General features: G+C 46.1%; 1 protein-coding gene across 1 annotated transcript in view; it reads left to right on the forward strand.

Moving 5' to 3' along the window:
• Positions 1-24414, forward strand: part of ank3b (ankyrin 3b) — a 345654-nt gene that overhangs the window by 169355 nt on the left and 151885 nt on the right. Inside the window, 7 exon segments of the mRNA XM_048609156.1 lie at positions 1558-1656; positions 4560-4658; positions 7273-7371; positions 8982-9179; positions 12516-12614; positions 13819-13917; positions 22883-22981. Of these exon segments, the coding sequence (XP_048465113.1) occupies positions 1558-1656; positions 4560-4658; positions 7273-7371; positions 8982-9179; positions 12516-12614; positions 13819-13917; positions 22883-22981 (792 nt within the window).

The following is a 24414-nucleotide window of genomic DNA, read 5'->3' on the forward strand; positions in this document are numbered from 1 at the left end:
ACACACACTCACAGACACACACTCACACAGACATACACACTCACACACACACACACACTCACACACACACACATACACACACACTCACACACTCACACTCACACACACACTCACAGACACACACTCACACAGACATACACACTCTCACACACACTCACACAGACACACACACACACACACACTCACACAGACACACACACACACACTCACACAGACACACAAACACTCTGTCTCTCACACACACACACTCACACAGACACGCAGACACACACTCACACAGATATACACACACACATAGACACACACACACAGACGCACTCACACAGACACACGCACACGCACACACGAACCTTTGACGTGGTTGGCAGGTTTGCAAGGTTTTTTAGTATTGATGCATGGGATGTTGGCACCATTGGCTCTGCCACTGTTTTACTGGAATACTTTTTGGAATATTTAATAAATAGTTACACGTTTCACACGTACGGCAGAACTGGGTAAGGATGACAGATTTCCTTCCCAGCGGATTTCCTTCACCATTAGGTTAGCTTTATTGAATTCCCAAATTCCATCATTTTCCGTGGTGGGATTCAAAGCCATATCACCAGAGGATTAAGATTTCTAGTGCGATGACATCACCAGTACAACGCTGCAAAATATGGTGGTACAGTAGCTCAGTGGTTAGCACTGCTGCCTCACAGCACCAGGGACCCAGGTTCGATTCCAGCCTCGGGCAACTGTCTGTGTGGAGTTTGCACATTCTCCCCGTGTCTGCGTGGGTTTCCTCCGGGTGCTCTGGTTTCCTCCACAGCCCACAGATGTGCAGATTAGGGTGGATTGGCCGTGCTAAATTTCCCATTGTGTGCAGGGAAGTGCAGGCTAGGTGGGTTAAGCATGGGAGATACAGGATTGTAAAGATGGGGTGGGTCTGGGTGGGGTGCTCTTTAGACGGTGAGTGTGGACTCGATGGGCTGAATGGCCTGCTTCCATACTGTAGGGATTCTATACCAACTGCTGAAAGTTTTAATGTTAGCAATACTGTAACCTTTACATCCCAACATTTTTTGTTAATTGTTGACATCAAATCCCAGCAGCTGCTATCATGGGATTCGAACCTGGGTCCCCCAGAACATTAGCCTGGGTTTCTTTGGATTCTCAGTTCCAGTGACATTATCACCACAGCACCGCTTCCATGCTGCTGCGTGGGGGACATAGAGAATCCCTATGGATATGTGTCCCAGGTTTAGACTTGGTGCTCATCCCATCTCAACAGTGCAGATTTCCTTCACCCTCGGGATCTTCGGCACACTGACCCAGCCGAGTCAGAGCAAAGCAAAGTGGCTGAATTTAGCAATAGGAGCCCGGAACGTGCTCCATGTGAGGTGTTGTGGATGTGGCATATTGCAGAGAGTTGTCTTCATTTCTCTCGGGGTTAAATGCAGAGCCTCAACTAACCAGCAACCGCTGAGAAGCCTTGGGTGAAATGAAGTGCCTTTTGAGGTTGACCTGCAACAACACAAAACAAAAACAAAAAAGCTCAAAATCTGTTCTTTCTTTCAGAGTGGTTTCACCCCGCTCCATATAGCTGCTCATTATGGAAATATCAACATAGCAACCCTGCTACTGAATCGAGGTGCTGCTGTAGATTTCACAGCGAGGGTAAGATCTCAAATTATGATTCAGCGTCTTCCAATTGCATTGTATTTCTCCTGCACCTTCTTCATATTTATCCGTCTCCCCTGAAATGTCAAGTTGAAGAAGTAACTTGTTTGTTCTAACTTGAAAATTAGTGGCATGTGGTGTGAGAGGATATGCAATGAAGTGGTATTGCTTGATGTCAGTTAATAAACGTGATGTTTTTACACACATACGAATGTAGATATATATGTATATGTATAAAATAACAAGACAATTGAGGAAATGTTTCAGAAAACCACTCCACCTCATGGCCAGAGTCTGCCACTACCCTAACAGATGAGGATGACATTCAATAGGAAATGCTCACAAAGTAGTTGACAGTCTCTAGCAAAAGTATGACAAATAGTTTGGTGAAACAAGGTAAATCTACTCAATGGTAACTGGGTGCCACTTGAGTGTCGTGTGGTACGGTATTTGATTAAGCAGAGAATGACATGTTATGTGTCCAGTTGTTGCAAGTAGCTGATGACTTTGGGCCTACGTTCTCCAATGGCAGTCTGCCAACTCCCCAGGATTACGCTGTTGTCTCCAGGAAATGAAGATTAAACTCCAGGACACTGCTGGGAATAACTGTGGAGAAAAACCCACTGGGTATTAGAATAGTGTCTGAGTCAGTGTGTGCTGTTGTTTTCTTAAAATCCACCCCTCAAATGTCATCTCAGAGTGAGGCAGGGAGCAGAGAGAAAGCTGACGTCAATCTCAAGCAACAGAAGACGAAGGATGTAAAGCTGCAGAATGTAAAGCCAAGACGCCAGCACAATAGAAAGAGTTTATTTTATTTTGAAGTCTGCCTCTCTCTCCTCTGCTTCATCCGTTTTCTTATCTCGCCGCCTCCCTCTCCCAACCAGTGCTCCTGTGGCCTCCTCTTCTTTTCTCCCCGCCCCTCCCCAAGTCTTGCTGTCCCTCCTGGGCAAGAGGGAGGCTGCTTCCAGCGGAATAGCCGACTCCTAGTGCCTTCTGCTCCCATCAGAGCCTCAGCTCCCCTGGATCTACAACAGCAGCGTATGCACTGATGATGGTGACACTGGTGCAGCATGGGAATGCAATGACGTCAACAGCGCATTTGCTGATGCGTCCTGAAACCTGCCCCATCACAGCCAGGTGATCTCCCCTCCCATGTCTGTCCATGCACGGCGGCCATTTTGAGAATCACTGATTTGTTAGGCACAGAAGGAGGCCATTTGGCCCAATTATGCTGTAGTGATTGTAACAAGGTCAGCCATGTATGGAATAGGAGTTCCCTGATTGGGGCTGCTAATCTGGTCCAATCAGGGAGCCCTCGCTGACAGATATAAACAGGAATGTCAGAGATTCTGAGACTACAAGGTGCAGGGCTGGATGAACACAGCAGGCCAAGCAGCATCATAGGAGCAGAAAGGCTGACGTTTCAGGCCTAGACCCTTCATCAGAAATTCTGCTCACTCTGAGAGCTGGCTCTGAGGGAGCTGGGTCAGTGTCAAGTACTATGCACAAGTTAATAAAGGGTGACTTGGTGACGGGGTACCAGCCTCTGTAGAGTTATTTCAAGAGCCTGCACCACTTCTGTTTTTTTTTCACTGCGCCATAAGAGCCCCAGGACTTTTTATTTTCTGCATAACTGAACGACTTTCCCACCAACAAAACACTGTGACACTTCTTTGTTCTTTACCTATTAACCACCACTTCTTATATTGGAGATACACAAAGAAGGGCTTTTTGATAAATTAATAACCATCCAGTGAAACAACGCAGGGCACCCTGAGGTGGACATGTTGGATGACCATTGGCTTGAAGTCATGTGATTAAAGCAATCCGTCCAATCACAGTTGAGCTAACCGGGCAAAAGGCCTGAAGAGAAATTTGCCACCTCTCTCTCTCTTCAGTCTCTATGCCCCTGCCCACCTGAGGATGTTGAGGGGGACTGTAGAGGAAACAACGCAACAGATAGAAGAGATGTTGTCTTGATTCTTTCTCATCCGTTCACCTGTTTCAGTCGTCCCCAGGCTCCTTGGCCCAAAGGACATTTGTGAAAGCGATGTCTCGCTTTGATAACCATCTTGTGAACTGACAGTTTTATAGCTTAACTTTCAATTCCGGAATCTGTATGTTGAGTTAAATTTCATCAGTCAAGTATAGCGGAACTCCAACCCGTGTCCCAGAACACCTCTGGTTCAGTGACCTGACCACGACACCAGCATCTCACCTGGTTTTGTTGACACGGCTTGTATTCCCCTGAATACAGAAGGTTAAGGATGCTCACACTGAGGGGTTTAGGATGCTTAAGGGATTTGATAGGGAGCTTAAAATGAGACAGTTTCCAGAATCCACAGCAAGCGAGGACAACCTTAATTTCGAGCTATTTGTATAGATGTATTTCGAGCTCATTATAAGTAAGCGTATGGTCATTGCTAATTTGTCCACGTGTGAATACATATTGCATCAGGAAATTGGAGAACTGAACAAGGAATTGCCAATAACTAAAACAGAGATTGACGGAAAAGTTCAGCAGGTCTGGCACATTAGTGGAGAGAAATCAGAGTTAACGTTTCAGCTGACCCAGAACATTAACTCTGCTTTCTCTCCACAGATGCTGCCAGATCTGCTGAGGTTTTTTTCCAGAAAATTCTGTTCCTCTTTCCGATTTACAACATCCGCAGTTCCTTTGGTTTTTAAGTAATTGCCAATAACATTTTAACTGAGGTTTTTGCTGTTGTCTTCATGGTTGGGTATATTAAGTGATCGCTCTGTGGATTTTGTAAGAAAATGTGAATTCTGTGAAGGCTGCACGCTATGGATTATTGTTCCAATGTGAGCTCCATTTCTGGTGTTGGTCGTTTTGTTACATCGACGTATCGTCCTGATTGAAAGATTATTCTCCTCCTCAGAATGATATCACTCCATTACATGTGGCCTCGAAAAGAGGAAATGCCAACATGGTCAAGCTGCTTTTGGACCGAGGATCCCAAATTGAAGCCAAGACGAGGGTAAGTCTGCAACTCCAAATGGCAGTTTCCACAAACCAACCCTCACAGAGAGCAGTGAGGGTACATTTTTAAAAGCTTAACAGAGACAAATAAATTGTGAATGTGTTTAGAACTCATTTGATTCAACTTCGTGATTCTCTTGAAAAATCACCACTGGTGTTTCTCCACTGGCAGATAATCCCAGTGACCAATCATTGATCAGTACTAGCACTGGGTTTCCTGGTTAACCCCAGTGACCAATCACTGGTGTGTACCAGTACAACTCCAGTCTGATGTCCAGTTGGGAAACGTACCCCTTGGGGGAGTCTGCCCTCACCCGTTGCTGTTGAAAGGTACAGTTATCGGATGGTCAAAGGGGCAGTTTGAGAGTTTGGATTACACCAGTGACCTGAGCCTGTTTAAAAGGCCAATCTCTATATGTTGTAATAGGCTGTGAAATTCTCTCAGACTTTCACTGGGGCTGTATTGTAACTTATAGCGTAACACACATACCAGTTTACATCTTTCCCTGTCCACCTCTGTGGAAAACAACCTGCTCTTCATGTTTAAATAAAACAAATTAAAAACATAAATGGCCAGTTAGGGGCACTGCCTTAGGAAGACCTGAGGGAGCTCAATCAAAGTGATGCCGGGGTCGTTGCGCAGGCTGGTTTCCATGGCAGCCACCTATCCCTGAGAAACCCCGAGGGTACGAATGGACAACCTCTTTGTTTCCTGTCCCGGAGACCCTGGGCAGAGAGAATAACCATGAACGAGGGGCAGGCAGTCAGTCGGGGATTGTGACTTATCATAAAGTCCCGGTAAATCTCTGAGTCTTTGGCGGCCTGTTGTGGTTTCTTCCATGGCCCGCTGCCGAGATGTATTAATGGCAGCTTTATCCAGGACCGAGACCACACCCAGCAGGATGTTCCTGCATCTGCCCAGCCCCTACTGCACTGGGCACATGAAGGGCAGGAGCTTGGGGGCTGAAGTGCAACGAAAAGAACAAAAAATCATTTTTCAAATAACTAAAAAGGCTGAGAGACCTTTCACATTGCATGAATACATGGTTCATGGAACCCAGCTCTTAAATACCAAGTCCAATAAGCAACAACTTCACTCAATAAATACTGGGGCTGATCTGGTTACATCCCCTTGATGCAGTGTGCATTTCTAGGTGTGATACATATCTTTCCTGGAACACTCTGTCCTTTGTAACTAAATGGGTTCAACAGTGAGGTGCAGGGCTTGTTGGAAAATCAATTGTACATGGAGCCCAAAGTTCCTTTGTTCCCCCTTCACTCCAAACAGACTCCAGGCAATGTATGGCCAATAGTGAAGGCACAGTTTTATATCCTTTACACTGTAAAGTGTGGCTGGCAATGAGAGAATCCATGCTCCTACTCAACAACAAGAACAGCTTGCATTTGTATAGGGCCTTCAACGTTGTAAAATGCTCCATAGTGTTTGAGAGATCTCTTATAGGACAAAATTTGACCAAGCCACATGGGGAGGTGTTAGCACAGGTAACCAAGAGTATGGACAATGAGGTGGATTTTGAGAAACATCTTATAGGAGGCCCAGGAGGCTTAGAGAGACAGTTCCAGAGCTTAGGTGAAGGATTCACATGGCTCAGCCTGTACACATAAGGAGATACAGACATGGTATGGCACAAGTTCACTTGTTGTTGAATGACAAGCCTTAAGTTGTCAGTATGGTCAGCAGGAATGATATGGTGGAACCCATCTCTTTGTCCTAAATAGTGTCAGCCACAGCTCAGTGAATGGGTGTCCTTGCCTATGATTCAGAAAGTTGTGACTTTTCCTGCTTGGGACTGTGCCATACAGAGGGAAAACTGCAACGTCAGAGGTGACAACGAGACAAGACCCCACAGTGCCCCCCCACCCCCACCATCGCAGCTGGGTGTAAAGAAACAATCTGCTGACCCTCTTTGTGGACAAACAGACTACTTCCTGGTTTGTTGGCCAAGGTTTCTCAGCTAAATGGTCAAAAATCACATGGACGCCAGGTTATAGTCCAACATTTGAAAACACAAGCTTTCAGAATCTCCCTCCTCCTCAGCTAAACGAGCAGATTTGTTGCTGTTTGTGGAAGCCTAAGTCAGTTTCCATTTCCTAGTCACTGCTTGGCAAGGTTTAGCTGCAAGGGGGTGCCCTAAGATTGTGAAATAGGCTTTACAAATTCTCATTGATTTGCTGGATTATACAACAAGAAGAACTGACCCATTCGTATCAAAGTAGTTTTGCAACAACGATGAACAGAATCTTTATTCAGACTGGGCTAAACTCTGCGTTTTCTTAAATAATGCTACCATTAACAATGCTGGATGTAATCTGTAATACAGACAGTCTAATGGATGCCTGCTCATTAGCTACATCGGGACGTGTAATATTCAGAGACCTGCTGGTGAGTGAGCTGTTTTGTCAGGTTATTCGTCCCATTTTCGGTATCTGGAGGGAAGAGCAAAGAATTAATAGGAGGGAGGAAATAAATAACCCTCAAAGTCTTTTCTTTCCAGCCAGCGATGCCCTCCTGAATGTTGTAACCTGGGGGTGGAGGTTAAAGATACAAGGTACAGACACAAAAGCTGATAAAGCTTTTTCATTCTTGTCAGGATGGTCTGACCCCTCTCCACTGTGCAGCAAGGAGCGGCCATGAGCAGGTGGTGGAAATGTTGCTCGATCGTGGAGCACCAATTCTTTCCAAGACAAAGGTATGTCACTCGACAATGGGCCTGAAGCAAGGTGTCAGGTTTTCTTTGTTTCATCTTGAAATAGTTATTGAATCTATGGAACGCTTTATCTGGAGCAGAATAAGCTAAAAACAATACAGGGTGAATGTTGTTAAAGTTTCCTCTGGGTGACTTGGTCCCTGTGTACAGTGTTAAGATACACTCTGATCAGACGATGCCATTCTGACTGGGAGACGTTGTTCTTAGGGTGAACGAGATCAAAGGATATGGGGAGAAAGTGGGAACAGGGTATTAATTGGACGATCAGCTCTGAATGGCAGAGCAGGCTTGAAGGGCCGAATGGCCTACTCCTGCCTTCCAGTGCCAACAAGCACATTTCTCAACTGTGGGTCCAAAACGTGTTGTAATCTGACTGAGGTTGATGCGTAAGGTTCAGGAACCTCCATGCAATAGATTACCTGTATCATAATCCCGATAAAAGCAACAGATTCAAGGCAAAATTCTGTTTGGAAAAGAGTAAGAGTTTGATTTGACGGGGCATCTCGATGCTTGAGAAAACAGGCTCGGAGAGCCCAAAGGCCTACTCTCCTACATTTCCTTTAGTTCACGGTGAAGCCTTCGGCTGTCAACCAGCGCACTTCTCAGCAGTGGACCCAGAAGCAAAAGCCAACGGCAACCTTACTGAGGCTTGGGGATGGGTTTGTGTCGGGTGTCCAGTGGAGGCCCAGTGGTGGTGAGCTGCCAGCACTCGCCGTTGGTGCGCACAGATGGTCTTGGGTGAAGTGACAGTGACAGATACACGCTGCAGCTGGTGAAGCAACGCCCAGTTTGAAAGCGTCACGTCCAGGGTGACAGGAGAGAGAACAGGCCAAGAAAACAAGGAGGATGTCAGTACCAGGGGAGTGAGGCGTTACTGGTACAGTTGATTCCATTTTTGCCTGGTCTCCACCTCTTTCCCTGCTTTAATTGCTTCCGTCTCTTTGTGACTCTCGGGCGTCTGTGAACTAAGGACGTGCATTCTGATGTCTTTTTTTTGCACTGTGTAAAGCTTAGTCTTGGGCCAAGGGATCACATTTCGCTCTAAGAGTGAGGAGCAAATGTCACGTTGAATGCGCTGTTGGTCCACATCTGGATTGAGTCATTACCTTTGATTGCCTTGGAGTGGTTTCAACTTACACAGCCAGCTCTTCCATCAAACTAGCTGACCGTGTAGTGGCGTTGGGTGACAGGAAAATTTACATTTGCCTGTGCAGCCTGACTTTCAGATATTGGGGCAGACAACATTCCTCGGAGTGAGGTTGGACATTTGAGCATGTGACTCCCCGGGGTTTGGGGGCAGCATGGGGCGGGTCTCTGATGGAGGGGCTGGACACATGGACCTCATGTGGAGTTACTGCGGTGACCAATACAAGCAAAGGGTATCGAGGTGAGGGAGAAAGGAGGGAGAGGGTTTTTTGTTGGGAGGGTTAGAGGAAGAGAGGAGGTTTGTGTGCGACACAAAGGATAGCAAAGACCGACCAGGCCAAATAGCCCTTTTCATGTGGCTGTAAGTTCTGGGGAATAAACAGATGTAGTGAGTGAATGTGTTTGTGCCCTGATGTGGTTCTCACTGCCTGTTTGTACTCTGTCAGAATGGGTTGTCCCCTCTCCACATGGCCACGCAAGGAGACCACCTGCATTCTGTGAAGCTTCTCCTCCTCCACGACGTGCCCGTTGACGATGTGACAAACGACTACCTGACAGCACTGCACGTTGCCGCACACTGTGGCCATTACAAGGTAGCCAAGGTCCTGCTCGAGAAGAAAGCCAACCCCAACGCCAAAGCACTGGTGAGTAACCCGTGTGGCTGACCCTCCACAACACAACCCTGGTTCACACAGAACAGAGCCTTCTCCACAATAAAACAAAGACCAGTCGGCCCATCGCGCCTGTCCTGGCTCTTTCAAACAGCAATCCCATTAGTCCCGCTCCCCCTCTCCTGAGCCTCGGAAACTTTGCCTTTTCAGGTCTTTATCCAACTCTCCTTTGGAGCATGACTGTCAAATCTTCCTTCCTCGCCCTTTGTAACAGAGTATAAAACCGATGTTTTCACTTGCCTGGGTCTGGTGGGAATAAAAGTTAGGATGGCACTGGCCATTGTTCAAAGAAAGTATTTTATACAATGTCTTATATAACATCTGTGGTTATGTGAAGTGCTGGAGAAACTCAGCAGGTCTTTCGGTCTCCATGGAAAAAGAATCAAAGTTAACATTTCAAGGCCAACATGCCTCTTCTTCAGAAATAATTCTATTGTTTTAGAAGGAGACGATGTTGTCATGGCGATTTTCCTGGGCTGGTCATCCAGAAACCCTGGTAAATAACAGGGAAACATGGGCATTCCCAAATTTTTAAAATTCTGGAATGGAAACTTAGCCCGAGTGACGGTGACTGTGAAACTGTCACTGTTTGTCACGAAAACCCATCTGGTCCATCAAAGTCCTTTAGGGAAGGAAGCTGCCACCCTTGCCCGGTCTGGCCTACACGTGACTCCAGACCCCACAGCGACGTGGCTGACTTTTGGTTGCCCCCCCATGAAATGGCCCGGCATTGTTCAAACAACAAAGCCCAGTCTTTCCAGCAACTTCCACATGGAAGGAGGGAAGAATATTGTCGACAGACATCAGTCTACGTCAGGCATGAGGCAGGGGCCTTCATCAGTGACCTCAACAGGTACAGGACTTGAGCCCAGGGCATTGATGTTATTCTGCATCACACTCTGGCCCATAGTCACGTGACTAACTAAACCACGCCCCCCACCTCACCCGTTGGCTAATTTAAATTATTGGTCTTTACAGAACCTTGCCATCCATAAATTGGAATAACACTGTGTGGAGCTGGAGGGACACAGCAGGCCAGGTGACATTCGAGGAGCAGGAAAGCTGACATTTTGGGTCGGGACCCTTCTTCAGAAACGTCAACTTTCCTGCTCCTCTGATGCTGCCTGGCCTGCTGTGTTCATCCAGCTCCACACCTTGTTATCTCTGACTCCAGCATCAGCAGTTCCTACTATCCGACCCATAAATTGGCTCATGTATAAACAATGACTACACAACGGAAGATTCCCCTGTGTTTATTGACTTCGATTGACTCCCAGTTGTGCCGTGCCCGAATATTAAAATTCCCATCCTTTTTCCAAATCCCTCCACAGCCTCACTGCTCCCTATCTTTGCAATCTCCTCGAGGCCCATGCTCCTCTGGAATATTTGCGACTCTGCAATCCCGGATTCTTGACCATCCCCGATTTTAACCAGTCCACGCATCTCCAGCCGCCTGGGACCCAGGCTCCGAAATTCCCTTCCCTAAACCTCCCAGATCGCCCTTAACTCCTTTAAAGGTGAAACCTACCTCTTTCGCCAACGTTTTGGTCTGATCAGATTGAATATTGCCTCAGCTGGCTACTGCCAAAAATAGAATGTGCCCTTAAGGTGGTTTTGCTGTGTTAAAGGTGCTACACAAATTCAAGCCATTGTTGTTGCTATGAAGCACTTTGAGATGTTATTAAGAATTCAAGGGAGATACATATGAATGGCAGTTCTGCACGGTCCTATTTCCCCCCCCCCCCCCCCCCACACCACCAAAAAGAAAATCTTTTTGTTTTGGTTTTCTGTTTGCCATATGACTTTAAGCAGAAGTTCATTTTGGGACGTTTCTAGGAGGCACAAAGAGAAAGTGTTGGTATGGAAACCGCTTTGCACTCACTCTGGCTGCCCTGTGGTATAGGGGTCTGCTGAGGCCAACTAGTGGAATTTAATAAATATTACTTCAACATCAGGCCGAGAGAAGCCGGAATTAGCTGTCAGTGACTTGCTGAAGGATTTTATACAACCAGTGTCTTTTGTCTAAGGATAATTGGATGCAGAATGACAAAGGTCACTGTTTTAACACAGGCAGATGAGGTGGGGGGGTGGGGGGGTTCGGGGTGGAGGTGGGGGGGTCGGGGGGTTCAGGGGTGGAGGGGGGAGTGGGGTGGGGGTGGGGGGGGCTGCGGGTGCGTTGGGGGAGACTTTTTGCAATCTCAGCATCCAGAGTTGCTTTATCACAAGCTGTGAACTCGATTTCCAAACTGTTCCAGCAACGAGGAGTTTCTGTTTCAGAATGGGGCAAGGAAAGTGATAGAGCCGAGAAGTGTTCATGAAAGAAACCAACTGAGACAGTATCAGTAATGAGCTGCAAATACCCCAGCAAAGGGCTTCCCATTAATGAGCAACCAAGCTAAAATATATAAGCTTGTTGTGGACTTAACAGATAGAAAAGGAAGGCCAAATGACTCCACGGTTGAACTCCATGGATGTGACCAGTTTATTAAGGAGTTTGAAGACAAACACAGTGTTAGTGATTACCTTTTAAAGTGAGCTTCAATGCATAGAGTTCTCCACATAACAATGAGGTCTCTGTTTTCACCGTGTCAATGCTCCAATTTCTAAACAAATAAAAGGGAGGGCAGGCTCAGCCTGAAAAGCAGGCAGGGCGACGAGTAGGTAAATGATACCTTGAGGGAAAGAGAAAGAATCAGTACTGTCGCAGTGTAAGGGGGCGAGCGTGCTAGTGGGAAGGATTGAATGCTCGTGAACAGACCCTCAAGTTGAAGGAGTTTCGGAGGAGTGTTTTGAAGCTGTGAAAAACACCACTCAGGTTCTTATAGAAAATGCCATAAGTGGCCCATGGATTTGAGAGTTTAACCATTTCTCAAAGTTCTGTTTGTATCATCAATTTTCTCCTTTCTGTGCCTTCAGCTACCAACATACTCCATTCCAATTATCTCTGCCTTTCTGTCTCTTCCCTTATATTGTTCCTTAAAACTTCTGATCATGTTTTTGGTAACATGTCCCAGTATTTGACTCAGTGAACATTGGTCCGTTGTGCACTGCCTTGAGAGGGCTTACTCTATTAGAGGTGTTATATGAATGCAAATTGTTGTTGTAATATGCTGTGGACTGGAGAACATTAGCCCCAGTGTAACTCTTTTTTTACTCCTGTTGGTCTTCCTACTTCCTTTACTCTGCTATAGTCCTGTCCAAATCAGTGTCAGGAAAAAGCCTCCTGACAAAAGAGAGAAAGCCTTTTTGTCTTGAAGTGATCAGTTGAAAGGTATTGAATAATGAACAAGTCTTGAACTGGTGTTGCAGAATGGTTTCACCCCGCTTCATATCGCATGCAAGAAAAACAGGATTAAAGTAATGGATCTGTTGTTGAAGTATGGAGCATCAATACAGGCAGTCACTGAGGTAACAGCAACATTTCTGTGTGCGAGCATCAACACGTCTTTTATTCATTGTTTCTGTGTTTGTATTTGTGTGGTATTGATGTAACTGTTTGTGTGCATTTGTATCTGGATGTTTCTGTGTAAATAGATTGAAATATTAATGGATATGCATGACTTCGTGTATATGTACATTTGTGTCTGTTTCAGCCATTGCCATAAAGCAATGTGCCTGTCTAACATGTATGTGTGTGTGTGAATGTACATATGTGTGCAAATGTGCATTTTTGTATGCATCAATAAATAGGTGCATGTGATTTTGTATGCATGCATGCCTATGATTGTGTTTATATGGGAGAATACACAAGCCCTGTTAGTGCAAGTATATTGAGTGTATGCGAGTTTGTTTTGGCAGCCACTTCTGCCGTAGATTTGGGTGTGTGTACATATTGGTGGCTATGCGTATACGTTGAATCATAGAATCCCTACAGTGTGGAAACAGGCCCAACAAGTCCACACTGACTCTCAGGGTATCCCAACCAGACCCATCCCGCTATAACCCACACAAACCTGGACACTGTGGGCAATTTAGCATGGCCAATCCGCTGAACCTGCACATCTCTGGACTGTGGGAGGAAACCGGAGCACCCGGAGGAAACCCACGCAGGGGTGAATGTGCAAACTCCACACAGACAGTCGCCCGAGGGTGGAATCGAAACTGGGTCCCTGGCGCTGTAAGGCAGCAGCGGTAACCACTGAGCTACCATGCACCCGTACGTGTTTGTGTGTGTATATTGGTCTGTATGTGTTTATGTGTGTGTCAGGATCTGTGTGTTTTTGTGTAAGTATGTTGATCTGTATGTTATTATGTGTGTATCTGGATCTGTATGTGTGTGTGTATATTGGTCTGTACGTTTTTGCGTGTGTATCTGGATCTGTACATGTTTATGTGCCTGTATTGGTCTGTACATTGTTGTATGTGCATATAGATCTGTACAGGTTTATGTGTGTGTTGGTTTGTGTGTGTTTGTGTGTATACAGATCTGTACATATTTGTGTGTTGCTGTGTCTGTATGTGTTTGTGCATATATCTGGATCTGTACATGTCTGTGTATATTGGTCTGTATGTGTTTGTATGTGTGTAGTACAATAACTACCTGTGTAGCAGAGGTGCTGTATAGCCTTATTGAGAGTGATCTCTGTGTGACACACGTTATTATTCCTCACAGTCGGGCCTCACACCTATTCATGTTGCTGCGTTCATGGGACATACAAATATTGTGACACAATTAATGCAACGTGGAGCATCACCAAATACAACAAATGTGGTAAGGAAGCACTTTATCAAGGAAGGCTAACAGTATTTTAACAGCAAACTACTTTGCATGTTTAAATGTACAGTTGAATGAGAAGCTTTGTGTGTTGTAACTAATTGGCACTGTAAACATTTGTATATATTATTCAAAACTGAAAGGGGAAATAATCCTCCGACGTCAACCTGGGCAAAAGTGTAAGCTCTCCTGTCTTGTCAGCCTCTGTCATAGACCAATGGATACACAATGATCGGCAGCATACCATCATATACAGCACGGTGGCTCAGTGGTTAGCACTGCTGCCTCACAGAGCCAGGGACCCAGGTTCGATTCCACCCTCAGGTGACTGTCTGTGTGAAGTTTGCATATTCTCCCCGTGTTTTACGTGGGTTTCCTCCGGGTGCTCCGGATTCCTCCCACAGTCCAAAGATGTGCAGGTTAGATGGATTGGCCATGCTAAATTGCTTGTAGTGTTCAGGGATGTGTAGATTAGGTGGTATATAGGGGGATGGGGCTGGGTGGGATGCTCTGAGGGTCGGTGTGGACTTGTTGGGCCAAAGGGCCAGTTTCCACACTGTAGGGATTCTAGGAATGTACCTTCCAGGATAGCAGGAGGAAAACTGGATGGATTCTGGACCTTTTCTGTACTGAAAGAATTCCTAACAAAATTAGTGTCTGCAAATTTAGTGAGGAATGTGAGCAATGAAAATTAATTCAGAAGTTGTGTCACACACATTGACCCTCCCAACTGTTAGAAATTAAACCATAGTTTTGTGTCTCATTTGAACTGTACAGCCAGATAAAAGGACTAGACTGTTTGCGAAGGAGAAATTTAGTGATATGTTTTCCAAGGCCTTTGCTGATTGCGTGTGAGTGTGATTTGGACAAGCGTGTGACCAAAACAGTGACCCACCCCCACCTTTGCTGGCTGTGGACAGCAATGTTGGAAACCCTGTTCTTGGCATATGTTCAGAGAAAGTAGAGGGTGTAAGATAAAGTTCAGGCAGCCGACTCAGAATTATTTCCTATGCTACAATTTTGACTGAAGACCATCTGTTTTGCAAGTTTTTACAAAAATGCAGAAATTTATTCCCCTACAGCTCCCTTCCCCCTGCCCTATATCCTTTACATGGGGCCACCAAGCAACCATTTGATTGCTCTGGGGAATTGTTTTTAATATCCATTGCATCTTGGAGACCAAGTAGAAAGGGCTGCACTTTGAAGTTCCCTAATTTACAGTGCTGGAATTCAGCTTGACGTTAACTGCTGTTTAAGGTCAGATTGAATAGTTGAATTGAGGAAGTTACAATGTTACTGAGGTGCTGTGAGCAGGAGCACTGGTAAGGCGCTGATCAAGCAGAGCTCTGTAGTTTGGGATTTGCCTGATGTACGGATTCACAGGGACTGAGACCACAAAAAAACATCCTGCCAAGAAACACGAAAGGAAACTTTTTCGAGGCCGCAAACTCTTGATTGACAGGACTGTGGTTCAGGATTTGGCACACAGATGAAAATGTGTGACTTCCTAATTAACAGCCCTTCAATTTAACCTCTCGCTCGCTCTCTCTCCTCTGATTATATAGTATTGTCTAATAAGACTCCATGCCACACAGTTGTAATCTGGGACTACAGACCCAAACTAAGTCAACCATTTGGATTGCAGGCTGCTGTTAAACTGATCCCCGTCTGCCTTATCTGGTGACCTAACCAAATATGATGTGCTGTTCAGAGAAGAGCTGGAAAATTCTATCTGGGGTCACGCCTAATATTTATTCCATTACCGACACCTAAAACTGGTGTCCTGCTTGTTTTTACTGCTGCCTGTGGAAGTTTGCTGTGCCAGTGTTAGTTAGTGTTTCCTGCATTAGCTTCTGAAATAGTTTGCCAGCTGTCAAATGGTTTGAGAAAGGTGCTACGTAAATTCAGATCGGTCTTGCTTCGGAGACTGAGCTGACATGACAAACAGCACAGGCCAGGCAGGTTATGGGCTGCCAAGCAGAGTTTTCCAGCAGGGATTGGAGATGAGGATACCTGCTTTAAAATCACCTGAGGCTCTTATCAAATCTCACCAGAATGGATCTCGTAGAATTTTGGGTGATACAGCACAGAAACAGACCCTTTGGTCCAACTCATCCATGCCGACCAGATATCCTAAATAAATCTAGTCCCATTTGCCAGCATTTGGCCCATATCCCTCTAAACCCTTCCTATTCATGTACCCATCCAGATGCCTTTTAAATGTTGTAATTGTACCAGCCTCCTCCACTTCTTCTGGCAGCTCTTTCCATACACACACACCACCATCTGCGTGAAAAAGTTACCCCTTAGGTCCCTTTTAAATCATTCCCCTCTCACATATGCCCTCTAGTTTTGGATTCCCCTACCCTACTCTATCCATGCCCCCCATGATTTTATAAACCTCTACAAGGTCACCCCTCAGCCTTTGATCGGCCCCAGCCGATTCAGCCTCTCCCTGTAGCTCAAACCCTCCAACCCTGGCAACATTCTTGTAAATCTTTTCTGAACCCTTTCAAGTTTCACACCATCTTCCCTATAGCAGGGAGACCAGAAATGAATGCAGTATTCAAAAAGTGGCCTAACTAATGCCCTGTACAGCCACAATATGACCTCCCAACTCTGTGTGATCGTACCTAAGATGTTGTTCGACACTGTCATTGTTCTGCAACCAGATCCACTGCCAGTTTATGGGAATTTCTTAAGTTGCAGATGACAAAATTCTGAACTGTGCAGAATATTAATTTGTACCCACATAGAATCTGTCATCTAACTGTGATCTGAGGCAGCAATGCAGGCACAGTTTGATTTAATTCTGAGGACTGCGCTTGAGATTTCTTGACTGCTTTTCTTTCTGATTTTCAGGGGCTCCTATTTCATTTCTCTCCAACTCCTTCATGAAATGACGTGATCATATAGTCACGGTACCTTCTGTATTTGTGTTAATGTCTGAGAGATTTACACTCTCACTGAAGTGAAGATATAAACCTTCATCAATATCGGCAGTCGTTAGGAAGTTTCCATTAAAATCAAAGCCACAACCCACAAGGAAAGCATTAATTTGCTAGACGTCACAGTGTTTAAATTGGCACAAGACAACAGGCATAAGTTTGCAAGAAGTGCTATTTTTAAGAAAAGATTGGCACCTTTCTAACCACAAAATCCACCATGCTAAACATGCTTTCCACAGACTGGTGAGGTCATAGATAAACTGTTGCATGTTTGTCTCAGACACAGCCATCGAACCCCAAGTTATTCAAAAGTAATTGGAGATGTGATGTTGCGTAAATACAAGTCTGTATGAAGTAAATGGTTTGATATTAAACTGTCCACTTAACACAGCCATCATTTCAATCATATCTGTTACATTTTCCCTCATATAGTAGTTCCTAAAGTCCTGTACATTCATTTGTGAGGCATTCATTACTTTAGTTTCCTGTCTATAGTTAGATAATTATTCTTTTGTGAAAAGATTTAAACTAGTTTTTTTTCCTTTACAGACCCTCTCCCCCATTTACAGACCCTCTCCCCCATTTACAGACCCTCTACCTCATTTACAGACCCTCTTCCCCCATTTACAGACCCTCTTCCCCCATTTACAGACCCTCTTCCCCCATTTACAGACCCTCTCTCCCCACTTACAGACTGTTCCCCCATTTACAGACCCTCTTCCCCCATTTGCAGACACTCTTCCTCTATTTGCAGATCCTCTTCCCCCCTATTCAGACTCTCTCCCTCCCTTTTGAGACCCTGTCCCCAGTTTCAGACCCTGTCCCCAGTTTCAGACCCTGTCCCCCAGTTTCAGACCCTGTCCCCCAGTTTCAGACCCTGTCCCCCAGTTTCAGACCCTCTCCTCCATTTGCAGACCCTCTCCTCCATTTGCAGACCCTCTCCTCCCACTCCTAGCAGGTGCCCTTGCCCATTTTCCGTGTCCTCCCCTCACACCCTCATTCCCATGAGAACAGAAGTTGCTGGAAAAGCTCAGCAAGTCTGGCAGCATCTGTGGAGAGAAATCAGAGTCGACGTTTCGGGTTGAGTGACCCTTCCTCAGAACCTTTCCCTCATTCCAGCCCTTGTCTGCACTGTGCAGCATCTCCCTTATCCTTTGTCGCCCCTTTCTCCAGGCTATGCAGCCTTAGCTGCCCCCAACCCAACCCAACCCACCACACAGACCCTTGGCCCTATCCACAGGAATACTCTCTAAGCCCTTGCTCCCCCTTCCCAGCAGCCTTTCTTCCTATTCCCGCCCCTACTTCCCCCAACGTTGCTGCTTGCTGCTACTCCTCCAGTTACAGGCTGTTGTATTGTGTCTCACAACTTGTATGCGATATAACTTTAAGAGACATGTTCATTATCTCATGGTATCATGTGACCTGATGGGTTAAAGGTCTCAGTCACCATCTTGCTGGGGCTACTTTGCAGCATGATGTGCTACGAGTCTGTAACCAAATTGCTTAGTAGTACCCTGGACTCAGCGCCTGTGATGGCAATGTTTATAGATACCAGAAGCTGTCAATAAATGTCTATTGAATCTTTCAATACTATCGTTACCCACGTCTGCTCCTTAGGTTAAGGGAGCTAATGTAAGTATCATTCACATGGCAAAGTGCGTCATGGTGGGACCTGGGCTCAATTCCACCCTCAGGCAACTGTATATGTAGAATTTGCATGTTCTCCCTATGTCTGCATGGGTCTCCTCTGGGTGCTCCAGTTCCGAAGATGTACAGGTTGGGTGGATTGGCCATGCTAAATTGCCCCGTAGGGAAGTGCAGGCTAAGTGGATTAGCCACAAGAAATGCAGCATTACAGGGATAGGGTAGGGATATGGGTTTGCTCTTTGGAGGGTTGGTGCAGGTCTGATGGGCTGAATGGCCTGCTCCCGCACTGTAAGGATTCTATGATTCATCGTGCACCAGTATCCTGCTGAAGTTAAAAAGACCACGGCATCTGAAGGCATCATGAAGGCACTGTGTTTCAGGATTAACTGCAGTCGTTCTTTATAAAGAAAGGACTTCCAGATCCTAGATAGCACATCACGTGGCCGCAGTGGGATCAACAGCAATAACTGCTTTTAAAAAAAAAATCTCCCACGATCTTGTTTGCAGATCCTTGGAAAAACCACTGAGGATCAGTGAGATAACAGCCCTGGACTTCAAAACATTTGGAATACGAACAGCAACATGTCTATGTGAGCACAGATCTGCAAATTAGATGGCGCAAACCTAGTACATCTGTCCCTACTTCAAGTACAAGTCCTGTCAAGCTATAAGTTCTGTACTGCTTTTTCCAGAAAAGAAAACAAGCTTCAGCAGGCTTAAAACCAAAATCAGCAAGCAAAGACTTCTGTCAGTTTAAGTACAGAGACCTCCTGTTCAAAGAAAACACCTTAAGCATAGCAATTGGCTTCGTGACCTGAAGAAGCTTACCTGTGTGCAGAGGTAAGTTGGTTCCACCATTTTGTTTTCCCACTTCAAACTTTTGTGACATCATTACTTACTCGGTGCAATTGCCCACTAATGGCTGAAACCTGCTATTACAGCTCACTCTTTACGAAAGTGACATTCCCAAAAGTTATCAATGCTCATCGAAAAGGCTCCAAGACTGCAAAATAAAGTGATGCGAAGCCACAGAAGGGAAAATAAAAGAACAGAATAACATGCCAAGTAATAGAAAGGAACAAACAAGCACTGAACTCCATTTCAATGAAAGAAAAAGGCCCTCAACAAGAAACTGAAGGCAAACATTTCATTTTGGATTGGGCAGTGAGGTCCATCTTCACTGGATATAGGCAATCTACGCGACAAATGCAATTGTACATCATGGATCAAAAAATAAATGACACAGAGAAGAGATCGCTGAAAATCCTACTGGGCGTCAGATAGGTGGCGCTTCAGAGAATAAATACATCTGGTTTTGAGGACATAAGAAAGATCCTGAGAATATCTGGAAAGTACTTGAAGACCAACTCAAGGCATGAATCAACATCCAAAAGTCTCAGACTAATGTCAAACGTGACATGTATCTATTGATGACTTTGTCACTAGATGCTGCAACAAAGGTTATAAGTGTGACTTCTGTAAAGTATAGCTCTCAGAGGGGCTGATTGAATGAGTAATTACCTCTATAAGGATTAAAGCCTTTAAGAAAGATCTTCTGAGCAAGAAAAAAGAGCCATCTCATTGATGCCTTGATGGAGGATGGATACCAGCATCAGGGCGATACGGCTTACACACTCTAGGTCCAGACAATACTATCGCTATGCTCAGCAAAGGGAACCGAGCCAGCAAGATCTGTCCTTAGGGTGGTTAGTCATACCTGACCTCAACCAAGGACATTGGGCATACAAGTGCAGAAAATCTTGTTTCGAGAGCCAAGCCAGAGTCCAGAACAAGATCCAGGTTACCAACAAGACAGTTCAATACCATGACACTGGCAGCAAAGGTAGTCAGAAAACTGTGCACAAATGTAAACAGCAAACAAACCAAAGGGCGAACCTTGAAAATGACCATAGCATCACTCTCACGCAGCCTGCTGACTGTGTAAGGTGATAGGAAGCTTTCACTCCATTCAACATCATACGCCCCCAAGACACCTAGAGAGTCAAAATTGCCACTGGAGCTGTCGCTAATATGCACAGTAAAAGAAGTACTTCAACAAATGGTACCCCACAGTGCAACCTTCACAGGACAGTCTCGCAGCATATCCCAGAATACACCAATTCCATGCAGTGCCACAGTCCCACTGCTGTGCCAGTGTGCGAGTATGGGCTGGCTTCCTCAAACCTTCCAGCTGGTTGATCTTGCCAATGATCCAGCACTGACAGGGCTACCAATGCACATAAATTTCAGTGTTGTCACAGTTCACGAGATTAAACCCACACTCACTCTGGCGGAACGCACCAACTATGACATAATTGTATTAGCCAACAATCTCAGACAGATTATCTGTGTTGCTACTTCTATAATGATCACTCCTGTTGTAAGTCTACAGGTTATTGAGAGAGTGTGTCCAACAGGTCTGAATAATTACATAAATAATATGATCTTGGGTCGTAATTTCACACTATACCACCACCAGGCGAGTTTCCCTCCACTCACCACCCTGACTTGGAACTATATTGCCGTTCCTTCACCGTCACGGGGTCAAAATCCTGGAATTCTCTCCCTTAAGGACATTGTGAGTCAACCTCCAGCATATGGATGCAGCGGTTCAAGAAGGCAGCTCACCACCACCTTCTCGAGCAGTTAAGGACGGGCAATAAATGCTGGCCAGCCAGCAACCCCCCACTTCCCACAAGTGAACAAAAAGATGCACCTGGATAGCTTTGACATGAGCAGCAATGTTAGGGATCGTGCAATACCTCATCTCAAGAATGGTTCAACGCATTCATCAATCCTCCAAGCGTGCACTTTCGGGAGAAGGGACTCCCATCCCCAGCCCTACTTGGAGATTTTTACACTCATTGTACTAAATATTGGAGAAGATCCCCCAAGCAGATCTCCCACTGGACTTTGCTGATCCAATGCTGCCCACTGTAAAAACAGGTGTCAGGCCAAACCTCCTCCTGTAACTTTGCCTCATGGTACTGTGTGAATCAAAAACCAACCATTAACCAGTTTAATTCAGAGCAGCGTGTTCCTAATGTTTTGCTGACAACACCTTCCCCTCCCCAGCACTGTCGGCCAATTCTGTTCCAGGCAACTTGCTACCCATAATATTTATTCATTTGGCCGTCACCACATCCATAAATTATTCAGAATCTCCCTCCATGCTTGCAAGTGGGTGATCCTCTGTGTTGGGAACGTTTGTATATGGGCTGTTGGTTTGTACTAGTGATGGAAATCACAGATCGTTTTTCACAAAAGTGCCTGTTGCTCGGGTTTGAGAGCAAAAGAACAAAGAGCAAAGAAAATTACAGCACAGGAACAGGCCTTTCGGCCCTCCAAGCCTGCGCCGATCCAGATCCTCTGTCTAAACCTGTCGCCTATTTTCCAAGGATTTGTATCCCTCTGCTCCGTGCCCATTCGTGTATCTGTCTAGATACATCTTAAATGACGCTATCGTGCCCGCCTCTACCACCTCTGCTGGCAACGCGTTCCAGGCACCCACCACCCTCTGCGTAAGGAACTTTCCACGCATATCTCCCTTAAACTTTTCCCCTCTCACCTTGAAATCGTGACCCCTAGCAACTGGCTGATAAAAAAGAACCATCCACAGGAATTTTCAGATGCCTGTGTGAACCGGTGTTGAATCTGAGGAGAAAACGGTCAGGTTTTACTGTTCCGTCCTTTGTTGGGATGCGAGTGTCCCATGGCGAGCCTGGTAACCATCGTCCGTATGAATCTGAGGAGAGAATGGCCAGGTATTCTGTTTAATTCTTTGTTGGAATGCCAGGGCGAGGCTGGTAGTCATTGTCCTCAGAAGTTGGTGGTGAGTCACTGCCTTGATCTTCTGAGAGTCATCCTGGCTAATACCTGCTGCTGACTGCACCGATTTGCAAAGGGTAATCAGGAGTTAGGCTGGTTGGTGTGGAATCGAAGTTTTGCAGTTCAGAGGGGTTAGCCCATGAACGGATTTGAGGGAAAGGTTGAGAGTTTTTAAATTGAGGCACTGCCGAGCCAGGAGCACGCCATGAGAAACACAGTGGGGGTGCCGGGAGGATTGGAAGAATCATAAGCAGTGTGGCAAGGGTCAGAGGCGAGCACTATTCCTGCTTCCATTTTGCTGGAGCTGCGCAGTTGTAGAGTGGGTGATGGGGAGCTTTCTCAGTCAGCTGCAGGTTGGAGAGGTACGTGCGGAAACAGGGAGCACCCCCGCTTCCAAAAGCCGTCCGTGCCATCCATCCGATCGCTTACCGAGCAAGAGTCCGGGCCTGCGAGAGGCTCGTGGCTGATCTTTGCTGTAAATCATCCACGTGGCGTTCAGATTGTTTTCTAACTCGTGCCCTTCACCTTCTGTGTTTCAGAGAGGGGAAACAGCCCTACATATGGCTGCCAGGGCAGGCCAAGCAGACGTGGTCCGTCATCTCGTTCAGAACGGGGCTCAGGTGGAGGCCAAAGCGAAGGTAAAGAAAACCAGATCACACTGCACATTGGAAACAGTTCACCAAGGCTGGGAGAGAGCCTTTGACCTATCGATCAAAGTGAAATTATATAACTATTTCGGGGAAGAGAGGAAAGGCCCAAGAGACTTTGCTGTTCCAAACTGTGATGTCAGCCTCGACACTGTTTTATAAAGCTTACTGTATGGCTTATGTGGAAAATATCACCACATCATAGCATATGGTCTGAATCCTATTCAGGAGGCACAATGGCCCTTTAGATACAACAGTTCTGACTTAATTTGGAGACTGATTCAACGTAGCCGCCTCTGAAAATACTTCACCAGTGAACAGAACTAATTAAATGCCACTCTCACGCCTCCTGACAGACACCAGTTGACGAATGTAGCTCCAGTATTGAAATAAAACGGTAACTGTAAGGCTGGACCTGTTAACTACAGGCCGGTTAACCTACTATCCAGAGCAGGGAAAGATAACTGTGAGAGGCACTGTTCAGAAATGTTACAGAGAGCACAGGTATCACTGAGAACACTCACAGCAAACTCAGCAACAGAAGACAGGGTTTCTTATCAACAGGACTGCGTACTTTCAATGATGACTGGAATGGGACATCCCGGGAGTAATTTTGCTGATGACACAAAACTCTTGTGGAAATTTAGCAGATAGAAAGGTGATTTTGAGGGAGAAGGGATCAGATGAGCTGATTTATCTGGGGGGATGTATGTAGATGGAGGTGGCAGGAGATAGGAACTTTGTGAGAATGTGTCCGAATTTAGATAGATTGGTGCGATTCTGGGCTAAACATTGGGCTGCTGGGATGTGTTATGTGTTTCTCATTTAACGGAGCACAATAATGTTACCGGGTGCCAAAATAAGAGATTTCTGCTTGACAGTCGACCCAGCGGAAATGTAAGGCCAGGAAGGTCTAGCCGTGCGGGAATGCTGTGGATAATTCTTCAGTAGAATGGGCCATGCTGATTTATTTTCAAAGGCATTGATTAAAGTGATGCGTCAAAATAAAGGTCTGTGCAGTGTGTCCCTGTCAATAGTGGCATCAAATAGACTGTTCGACCCTACTGAACTGAATTGTTAAAAAAGGCAAACATCACAGTCTGTCTCCAAGGGCTTTCCACAGCAGACATGCACAAAGGGCCTACTGACCACTGACTGCACCCCTGCTCCGCACTGGGCCCCTGCCCCCCGCTCCGCACTGGGCCCCTGGCCCACTTCGCACTGGGCCTCTATCCCCCGCTCCGCACTGGGCCCCTGCCCCGCACTCCACACTGGGCCCCTGCCCCCCGCACCCCGCCCCCCAGTTCTGCACTGGGCCCCTGCCCCCTCACTCCGCACAGGGTCTCTGCCCCCTCTCTCTGCACAGGGTCCCTGCCCCCTCACTCCGCACAGGGTCCCTGCCCCCTCTCTCCGCACTGGGCCCT

The sequence above is a fragment of the Rhincodon typus genome, chromosome 20, assembly GCF_021869965.1.
Source record: "Rhincodon typus isolate 14 chromosome 20, sRhiTyp1.1, whole genome shotgun sequence".
In the NCBI taxonomy this organism is placed as follows: domain Eukaryota; kingdom Metazoa; phylum Chordata; class Chondrichthyes; order Orectolobiformes; family Rhincodontidae; genus Rhincodon; species Rhincodon typus.